Source organism: Camelina sativa, chromosome 4, assembly GCF_000633955.1.
Source record: "Camelina sativa cultivar DH55 chromosome 4, Cs, whole genome shotgun sequence".
NCBI classification, from domain to species: Eukaryota; Viridiplantae; Streptophyta; class Magnoliopsida; order Brassicales; family Brassicaceae; genus Camelina; species Camelina sativa.
Window position 1 is genome coordinate 27,185,250 of NC_025688.1, and position 11,314 is coordinate 27,196,563.

Sequence of the window (11,314 nt, forward strand, 5' to 3'; positions counted from 1 at the left end):
TGACAATATCTTATTTGGATATAAAAAAATCTGATGTACATATTGCCATTGATACACTTAAATTTTTTACGATTTTAATTAAGTAATTAATAATACAAAAAAACTTCAACGTAATTCATGGTGGAAAGTTATGTTTGTAACTCACATATCCTTCATTATGGATACAAAACAAAAAAATGCAAAAACACAAAATATATCACTCATAGATATATTCGCAACAAACTAATCTGAAATCCTGATTGACCTAACTAAACAAAATTCGGAGACAAGTGATCATAAGCAATTACTCCCTTGGGATAATTAAACCATAACAAACCGAAAAGAGAATAGCAGCTTAAGGAAAAATAATACACGTGTGTAAAGAACTAGTTACATGTTGAATCTAGACGGATGAGTTGGTATGGTACGGGAACTTCTTTCTTTGAAAGATTATCTCAAGAATTGGTATGTTGGTTGGAATCGGATCAGAACACTTAAACCCAAAACATGATCGAACCAAAAATTAAACGTCAAAAAGTGAGAGATCAGCCAAAACTGGCAAGAGAGATAAAACAGAGAATGAAACCATCAAACATAACTAGGTCTTTGACTAAAGAGAGAATGAATTAACTAGAACTCTTAAAGCAAAAGTAAAACGAAACAAAGGAAACGATAGTAGTCTGATCAAGCAAACTCGTTGACTAACAAAAAATCATCATCACAAAATTTGGCCTTTTCCTTGTCCAGTTCACTTTTGAGATCCAACACCATCAGCTCAAGGTTCTTGAAGCATTCCTCAAGTTGTTGGACCCGAGACCTATAAGCGTCATCTGATTTCTTTCTCGCCAAATAAACATGATCAAGCTTTGACTTCAAGTCCACTTTATAGTTCAATCCCATCAGCTCAAGATTCTTGATGCGTTCGTCGAGTTGTGTGACTACTGACTCATTAGCATCATCTGATTTTTTCCTTTCCAATGAAAGCTCATCAAGCTTTGACTTCAAGTCCTGTTTGAAGTCTAATTGCATCATCTCAAGATTCTTGACACGTTCCGCAAGTTGTTTGACTACTGACCCATTAGCATCATCTGTTTTTTTCCTTTCCAAGGTAACCTCCTCAAGCTTTGTATTCAAACCTTCCAGCTTAACATCTAATTCCATAAGCTCAAGATTCTTGACACGTTCCTCGGTTTGTATGACCCGAGACTTATTAGCATAATATGATTCCTTTCTCTCTGAGGAAAGCTCCTGAAGATTTGACTTCAAACAGTCCAGCTTAGAGTCTATTCCCATCAGCTCAAAATTCTTAACACGTTCCTCAAGTTGTTGAACCCGAGACCTGTCAGCATCTTCTGCTTTTCTCCTCTCCAAGGAAACCTCCTCAAGCTTTGTCTGCAAATAGTCCAGCTTAAACTTCAATTCCATCAGCTCAGGATTCTTGACACGCTCCTCAACTTGTTGGACATGAGACCCATCAGCGTCTGCTTTCTCTCTTTTCAAAGAAAGCTTATCAAGCTTTGTCTTTAACCAATCCAGCTTAAATCCGGCTTCTGTTAGCTTGGTCAAATCACTATAAGCGTTTATTAGCTCAGCCACCGAGAGACTCTGTGGAGGCTTGCTTAGTCTCTCCATGAGGCCTAGGAGGACATTCATGTATGCCGTTCTCACCAATTGGCTCTTGGGTTTGAAATCTACTGCCATGTCTGGGTGCTCTGCAAACATCCAACTCACTGAGCTAACCTATACCAACGACAAAAATGTAATTAAGTTAAGCATGTTGTATACATGAGCGCCAATCATCCAAGATATATATATATATATATATATTGGAAACTCCTTAGTCCTTACTTGAGTATAAGGAACCTGGAAACCATTGATATCTAACATCTCTGTCCCACTTGCGTTTCCTTTATGAACAACTTCAACTACTTGTAGCTCCACTTTAATGATCAGTTTATCATTCTCTAAAAACTCTTCTTCTTTAAGCTTGCTAACAGGCAATACTTTGGGATAACCCCAAGCAGGGACCTCATTACAGAACAAGTCGCATGCTTCTAAAATACATTAATAAACAAACAAATATATATCAACTTATTATTTTCCAGCAACAATATACATAAATATAGTTGAAGATAAGTTTTAAATACCAGATGTTCTTTTGAGCTCTTCGCCGGATTGATTCAACATAATGAATGAATGTTTAGCTCTCCTTTTCCAACCAGGTTGTAATGATTCAGGGTTTGCAACGTGAAGATACACAGACACGTGATCTTTATTAAGGTATCTCTTCGGGTGAACTCTAACAAACCTAAAAAAAAAAGAAAAAGAAAAAAATACAAAGATTAAACCCCATCTTTACTGCTCCAGATCAAACTAGTTAGATACCTTAATGAATATTTTTGTTGTTGATCTAGCTAGTGAATATCTGATTCTTGTAGTTTTTACCAATCGCATCCGCCGCTTATGAATATAGGAGAAGATATGACATCCTTCTTCTCCGAAAAGTTATCTATCTCAAACGTGAAACTGATAGCATATTTCTTTAGGATTTCTTCAACGAGAGCAAATTATCGTTGCATATTTGAACTCTTTATTTTTTGTTTCTTCATTATTTTGTTAGCAGTGGTAAGTACCAAATTGTTGATAACTTAATAAATTATATCATAATATATCTGTGAGTAATTTACATGATCATTTTGTTATTCTCCAATTTTTTTTTCTTTTCTACCACTTTGGTGATATTTAACAAGGCCAAGTCCTATTGATTCAACATGAAACAACATATAAACTTAAATGAAAATGTCGAAAAGTGTGACGCATGTAAAACAGAGAAAGAACCATTATCATAATTCTTGCATGTAAAAACAGAGAGAAAGAACCATCATCATAATTCATAACCAAGTCTTTCCATTTAAGCCGAAATCTATACTATTAGAAATAAAAGATAAAACCAAAATAAAATTAAATTAAATAGAAACGATTGCAAAACTAATAAAACTTGATCTCTACATCAAGCAACCTTAGTGGACCAACAAAAAACNCATTAATAAACAAACAAATATATATCAACTTATTATTTTCCAGCAACAATATACATAAATATAGTTGAAGATAAGTTTTAAATACCAGATGTTCTTTTGAGCTCTTCGCCGGATTGATTCAACATAATGAATGAATGTTTAGCTCTCCTTTTCCAACCAGGTTGTAATGATTCAGGGTTTGCAACGTGAAGATACACAGACACGTGATCTTTATTAAGGTATCTCTTCGGGTGAACTCTAACAAACCTAAAAAAAAAAGAAAAAGAAAAAAATACAAAGATTAAACCCCATCTTTACTGCTCCAGATCAAACTAGTTAGATACCTTAATGAATATTTTTGTTGTTGATCTAGCTAGTGAATATCTGATTCTTGTAGTTTTTACCAATCGCATCCGCCGCTTATGAATATAGGAGAAGATATGACATCCTTCTTCTCCGAAAAGTTATCTATCTCAAACGTGAAACTGATAGCATATTTCTTTAGGATTTCTTCAACGAGAGCAAATTATCGTTGCATATTTGAACTCTTTATTTTTTGTTTCTTCATTATTTTGTTAGCAGTGGTAAGTACCAAATTGTTGATAACTTAATAAATTATATCATAATATATCTGTGAGTAATTTACATGATCATTTTGTTATTCTCCAATTTTTTTTTCTTTTCTACCACTTTGGTGATATTTAACAAGGCCAAGTCCTATTGATTCAACATGAAACAACATATAAACTTAAATGAAAATGTCGAAAAGTGTGACGCATGTAAAACAGAGAAAGAACCATTATCATAATTCTTGCATGTAAAAACAGAGAGAAAGAACCATCATCATAATTCATAACCAAGTCTTTCCATTTAAGCCGAAATCTATACTATTAGAAATAAAAGATAAAACCAAAATAAAATTAAATTAAATAGAAACGATTGCAAAACTAATAAAACTTGATCTCTACATCAAGCAACCTTAGTGGACCAACAAAAAACCATCGGCAGAGGATTTAGCCTTCTCATTGTCCAGTTCAACCTTGAGATCTGAAACCATCAGCTCAAGATTCTTCCCCCTATCTTCTAGTTGTTGTTGGCCCTTAGACCCATCAGCCTCTGATTTCTTCTTCTCCAAGGAAACTTCCTCAAGCTTTACTTCAAACGGTCCAGTCTCAAGCCATTTTCCATCAGCTCAAGATTCTTCACCCTGTACTCTAGTTGTTGGACCTTAGATCCATCAGCATCATACGAGTTCTTCCTCTCTTCGGAAATTTCCTCAAGCTTTGAGTTCAAACTGTCCATCCTCGAATTATTCTCCATCATCTCAAGATTCCACACCCTATTCTCTAGTAGTTGGACCTTAGATCCATCAGCATCATATGAATTATTCCTCTTTAAGGTAATTTCCTCAAGCTTTGACTTCAAAGTGTCCAGCCTCGAACCATTTTCCATCAGCTCAAGATTCTTGACTCGTTCCTCGAGTTTCTGGACCAGAGAAACATTAGCATCACATGAATTCATCTTCTTCTCCAAGGAAATTTCCTTGAGCTTCAATTTGAAACATTCATTCTTGTAGCGGGATTCCAACAGCTCAAGATTCTTGATGCGTTCCTCGAGGTGTTGGACCCGAGATCCATCATCAGCATCTTTCTTAGTCACCAAGGGAACTTCACCAAGATCATTATCTGCTTTCTTACTCTCCGAAGAAAACTCACTAAGCTTTGACTTCAACCAGTCATGCACCTTTACTTCCGCTACTAGCTCGCTAACCTTGCTGCAAGCATTCCTCAGCGCATTTAGCACTTGTTTTTTTGGTTTGAATTCTTCTGCAATTTCTGGGTGCTATGCGAATATCTTTCTCACTAATTCAACCTGCAAAAGGGAAACGTATTTTCGTTACTCACAAAACGAATCTGTATCTATACACAAAAAAAGCAAGACCCTAGAAAGCTAGGCAAGTGATTTACTGATCAAAAACAGAAACAGAGACGGACCAATTTAAAACTTGCCTGAGAAGCATAATCTTGAGAACCGGTAATATCCACAGTCTCCTTCTTCTTTGATACAGCTTTCACAACTTTGATGTAGACTTCAATGATGAGTCTGTCCTCCTCCAACAACCCTTTTTCCCGTAACTTGCTTAGAGGCAAGGCCGTTGCGAAAACGCAGGATGGATCCTTAGCGCCAAACGGATAGAGTGCAAGATCAGCTATGAAAAGACCAAAGAAAAGGTTTAGTCCTATCAAATTTCAAGTTCAACAAGGCCTGAACAAACAATTAACAAGAGTCAGATCCAAAACAAGTCTACTAAAACCAAGTGCCTCTTTTTCTCCGGAAGTTGTCGGAATGACTCATAATAAGATATGACTACAATTGTAAAGAATAAACAACCATAAAAGCTACATGAAGATTTCCTGTTTGAAATATACTAACAGATCTTAATTCATACATCAACTAGACTCTTGATACCCCCCTATATAATGCTTAGGAATCTATACTAGACCCGTTTGTACAAGTTCCGAACAGGAATAACAATATAATTCACCAAAAAGAAAAAAAAGAAAAAAGCATGGAAGGGTATAAAGCATTACTCCGTGATCTGTAGATTTCTTTATCAGATTGATTCAGCAAAGAGAAGTAACAGTAAGCACTCCCTTTCCATTCATTTCCCAATGATTTAGAGTTTGTATTGTATAGGCGCAAGTAATCCTAACAGAGACTATTTCCCTTTGGATAAACGTAGAGAAACCTGAAAGAAGAATATAAAACAAAGATTAATTAAACCTTTTTTTTAATTAAAACCTAGTGCTGCTACTTACAATCGAATTCATCAAGTTTTCGAGAACACGTTATTAATGAATACAGAGAGAAGCTTACCATTCGCATCCGCCACTCACGAATGTATGAGACGCTATCGCATCTTTCTTCTCCGAGAAGTTATCTATCTCAAACCTGAAACAGGGCTTTTGATTCTCCATAGCTGCCTTAAACGCTTTCGTTGTTTTTTTTTTTTTTTAACTTCGAGCAAAGACGAATTTCTCAGAAACTTTATTTTTTAAATTCACGAATAGAAGTCCTCTTTCNCTCTAGTTGTTGTTGGACCTTAGACCCATCAGCCTCTGATTTCTTCTTCTCCAAGGAAACTTCCTCAAGCTTAGACTTCAAGCTGTCCAGCCTCAAGCCATTTTCCATCAGCTCAAGATTCTTCACCCTATCTTCTAGTTGTTGTTGGACCTTAGACCCATCAGCCTCTGATTTCTTCTTCTCCAAGGAAACTTCCTCAAGCTTTACTTCAAACGGTCCAGTCTCAAGCCATTTTCCATCAGCTCAAGATTCTTCACCCTGTACTCTAGTTGTTGGACCTTAGATCCATCAGCATCATACGAGTTCTTCCTCTCTTCGGAAATTTCCTCAAGCTTTGAGTTCAAACTGTCCATCCTCGAATTATTCTCCATCATCTCAAGATTCCACACCCTATTCTCTAGTAGTTGGACCTTAGATCCATCAGCATCATATGAATTATTCCTCTTTAAGGTAATTTCCTCAAGCTTTGACTTCAAAGTGTCCAGCCTCGAACCATTTTCCATCAGCTCAAGATTCTTGACTCGTTCCTCGAGTTTCTGGACCAGAGAAACATTAGCATCACATGAATTCATCTTCTTCTCCAAGGAAATTTCCTTGAGCTTCAATTTGAAACATTCATTCTTGTAGCGGGATTCCAACAGCTCAAGATTCTTGATGCGTTCCTCGAGGTGTTGGACCCGAGATCCATCATCAGCATCTTTCTTAGTCACCAAGGGAACTTCACCAAGATCATTATCTGCTTTCTTACTCTCCGAAGAAAACTCACTAAGCTTTGACTTCAACCAGTCATGCACCTTTACTTCCGCTACTAGCTCGCTAACCTTGCTGCAAGCATTCCTCAGCGCATTTAGCACTTGTTTTTTTGGTTTGAATTCTTCTGCAATTTCTGGGTGCTATGCGAATATCTTTCTCACTAATTCAACCTGCAAAAGGGAAACGTATTTTCGTTACTCACAAAACGAATCTGTATCTATACACAAAAAAAGCAAGACCCTAGAAAGCTAGGCAAGTGATTTACTGATCAAAAACAGAAACAGAGACGGACCAATTTAAAACTTGCCTGAGAAGCATAATCTTGAGAACCGGTAATATCCACAGTCTCCTTCTTCTTTGATACAGCTTTCACAACTTTGATGTAGACTTCAATGATGAGTCTGTCCTCCTCCAACAACCCTTTTTCCCGTAACTTGCTTAGAGGCAAGGCCGTTGCGAAAACGCAGGATGGATCCTTAGCGCCAAACGGATAGAGTGCAAGATCAGCTATGAAAAGACCAAAGAAAAGGTTTAGTCCTATCAAATTTCAAGTTCAACAAGGCCTGAACAAACAATTAACAAGAGTCAGATCCAAAACAAGTCTACTAAAACCAAGTGCCTCTTTTTCTCCGGAAGTTGTCGGAATGACTCATAATAAGATATGACTACAATTGTAAAGAATAAACAACCATAAAAGCTACATGAAGATTTCCTGTTTGAAATATACTAACAGATCTTAATTCATACATCAACTAGACTCTTGATACCCCCCTATATAATGCTTAGGAATCTATACTAGACCCGTTTGTACAAGTTCCGAACAGGAATAACAATATAATTCACCAAAAAGAAAAAAAAGAAAAAAGCATGGAAGGGTATAAAGCATTACTCCGTGATCTGTAGATTTCTTTATCAGATTGATTCAGCAAAGAGAAGTAACAGTAAGCACTCCCTTTCCATTCATTTCCCAATGATTTAGAGTTTGTATTGTATAGGCGCAAGTAATCCTAACAGAGACTATTTCCCTTTGGATAAACGTAGAGAAACCTGAAAGAAGAATATAAAACAAAGATTAATTAAACCTTTTTTTTAATTAAAACCTAGTGCTGCTACTTACAATCGAATTCATCAAGTTTTCGAGAACACGTTATTAATGAATACAGAGAGAAGCTTACCATTCGCATCCGCCACTCACGAATGTATGAGACGCTATCGCATCTTTCTTCTCCGAGAAGTTATCTATCTCAAACCTGAAACAGGGCTTTTGATTCTCCATAGCTGCCTTAAACGCTTTCGTTGTTTTTTTTTTTTTTTAACTTCGAGCAAAGACGAATTTCTCAGAAACTTTATTTTTTAAATTCACGAATAGAAGTCCTCTTTCTATAGAAAAATAAAAACCTTCTCAAAACCCTAGTGTAAAAAGGAAAACTGATATTTGACAAAAAAAAAAATATATATATATATATATAAATAAAGGAAAAAAAAAAAGAAAGGGAAACTGATAAGTAAATAAATTAAATACAATCTATCCAAAACCAAACTTAATACACCGAAAATAATAATTCCTAAAAATAAATAAATAGATAATCATTCCTCTCTTCGTAATATATTCTGACGTCAATATCTCTCTTTAAAATTTTTAATTAAAAAGTAAAGCTACTAATATAAGAAATTTTATATTAATACGAAAAAGGTTCTATGATATTTTTACTCCTTTTGTCCAGTTTCTTGTGGGTGAACTTTGAACAAGTGTTACCATTAAGTTCCCAATAATTTTTAGATTCATACTCATATGTATCAAGAATGAACTTAAGAGCCACACATATTAATTCTATTAGTCCTATTACCTAAGGGCACTAACAAAGACAAATACTTTATTTAGGAGAATTCTTGCACAACACTGTAAACAAATAAAATGGGAAATATTGTTAACAGGCCAAAAACAGAGGAGGAAGATCTTGAGTTGATGGTGATAGTTTTATAATTTAACAAGAATTAAAAGAGACAAACATGTTCTTCTCCTTATACCATTTGCAGATCTCAAACGTGTAAACATGGTGAGGTCAAGGAGAATATGATTTGCTCATTAATTTTGGGATTGGATCAGAACACATGGACCTAAAATATGATCGAATGAAAATTTCCAAAAGTAGCGCAGAAAAAAAGAAAAAGAAATGAAACCATTAAAACTCTAGACTCTTAGAATTCAGAAAGCAATAAAACCGAAGCAAAGGAAAGGCGGGTATTGTCTACTAGAGAAATTCTCTACAAACTTAACGTCTACGTCAAGCAACCTCGTCAATCAACAAAAATCCATCATCAGAAGATTTGGCCTTCTCTTTGTCCAGTTCAACTTTGAGAACACCATAATCACAAGACTCTTGACGCTTTCCTCTAGTTGTTGGACCCGAGACCAATCAGCATCTGCTTTCTTCTTCTCCAAGGAAATTTCCTCAAGCTTTGAGTTCATACAGTCCAACTTGAAGTTCATCAATTCCATGAGCTCAAGATTCTTGAGGCGTTCCTCTAGTTGTTGGACCCGAGACTCGTCATCATCATCTGGTTTCTTCCTCTCCAAGGAAACCTCCTCAACCTTTGGCTCCTTGAATTGCTGGACCCCATCAGCAATTTCTTTCTTGCCCTTCAAGGAAACCGCATCAAGCTTTAACTTCAACCAGTCTATCTTGAAACCTACTTCCTCCAGCTCACTCAACTCGCTGTGAGCATTGCTTAGCTCAGTCTCTGAGTGATTCTGTGATGGCTTGTTAAGTGTCTCAATGAGGTTGATAAGGACATTCATGTATACTGTCTTCACAACTTGGTTTTTCAAGTTTAAATCTTCTGCGATGTCGGGGTGCTCCGTGAATATCTTTGTCACTGGAGTAACCTACAAAGGAAAAATATGTTAAGGCTACTCAGAAAACTTAATTACCTGAGAAGCAAAAACCTGAAAACCGTTATTATCCACAGTCTCATCCTTCTCTAATGATACATCCCCCTCCTTCTCCATCAAAAGCGTCAACATTGTTAATAAAGATTTCAATGATGAGTCTGTCGTTCTCCAAATATCCTTTTTCCTGAAGCTTGCTACGAGCCAAGGAATATCGCCAACCCCAGGATGGAGTCTCAGCGCAAAACTCGGTGCTTTCTTGTCCTCCAACTGCTCCAACTGTGATTATTAAAACCTAGCTTAACTTCTTCATCAGTCATTAAGTCATATGCTTATGTACGTAGCTGCCTCTTCAAAAAACATGAGTATATGCTTCAGATCTGTAGAGCTCTTTGTTGGATTGGAGCAGAACGAAGTAAAAATTAGCAGTCCTTTTCCATCCACTTCTCAATGATTTAGGATTTGCTTGCGACGTTCAGGTACAAAGACAATTTATCATGAAATTTAAAAACTCTATCTCCCTTCGGATGAAGGTTGAGATAGAAACCTGAAACAATATAAAACAATGATTAAATCAGTTTTCATGAGTGCTACGTACAATCGAATTCATCAGTTTTTTAGAACATGTGATATTATGGAATACAGAGATAATAAATTTAATAACAAAATCTAATGAAAGTTTCCGATTAATTCATATCGATTAATTTACCATTTGCATCCGCCACTCACGAACACCTGAGACGTTATGAGAGCTTCCTTTTCCGAGAAGTTATCTATCTCAAACCTGAAACACGGCTTTTGATTCCACATCTTTGATGAAAACGCTTTCGTGGTACACTTTGTTACTTTAGAGAAACGACGAATTTTGGAAATTTTGTTTTGATGCTTTCACACATAATTAAAAGTCCTCCGTTCATATAGGAGGCACTCAAAACCCTAATTAAAATAGAATAATATTATGAACAATAACTTTTTTGTAAATATACTATATTGTTAAGCCCATTCCTATAAATTAACCTAAATATTTAACATCTAATTTGTTTTTTTAATACACTATCGTTAGTCTTTTTTTTTTTAACACCTGAACACTATCGTAAGTCTAATAAAAATTTAGTTAAATTTATGTTTAAATTAAAAGCAGTCCTTGGTTTGTTTTTTAAATAGGATGAAGAGCCATTCCAAATAGAATTAGTTTGTATTAACATGAGCGGCCCTAGTAACATGGTAATACAGTAGTAGATAATATCAAATCAGAAAAATCGAAAATCTTTTAACTTCTAGGACTACAAAATGGAATGTGAAGTTAATATATCATGTAGAGAACAAATTAAAACATAACAAACAGTGAACAGATTAGATTGCTTCTATATAAGTAAAAAAAAATATGACAATTACGAGTCTTGGAAAAGATGACAATTACGAGTAGATTTTCAAGAGTAAAGATAACAATCAAGAGTAAAGAAGCAAAAGCAAGACACAATGATAGAGATAGAGTAGATTGCAAGAAGCAAGACAATGTTAAAGATATAGAGTAGATCGATAAAAATTCATCTCATATGGCTAGAAGCATTGATCATGAATGATTAGC

The 11,314-nt window shown here is 35.5% G+C and overlaps 1 protein-coding gene and 3 pseudogenes across 1 annotated transcript; all 4 read right to left on the bottom strand.

Annotated features, from left to right (window-relative positions):
* Nucleotides 664–3,311, bottom strand: LOC104784364 (MATH domain and coiled-coil domain-containing protein At2g42475-like). Its single transcript, XM_019244249.1, has 6 exons — nt 3,307–3,311; nt 2,425–2,505; nt 2,127–2,287; nt 1,851–2,033; nt 1,129–1,469; nt 664–987 (listed from the first exon to the last, which is right to left on the bottom strand). The coding sequence occupies exons 1-6, from the start codon at nt 3,309–3,311 to the stop codon at nt 664–666; spliced, it is 1,095 nt and encodes a 364-aa protein (XP_019099794.1).
* Nucleotides 3,979–5,977, bottom strand: LOC109125207 (annotated as a pseudogene).
* Nucleotides 6,048–8,112, bottom strand: LOC104784365 (annotated as a pseudogene).
* LOC104784366 lies at nt 9,139–10,536 on the bottom strand (annotated as a pseudogene).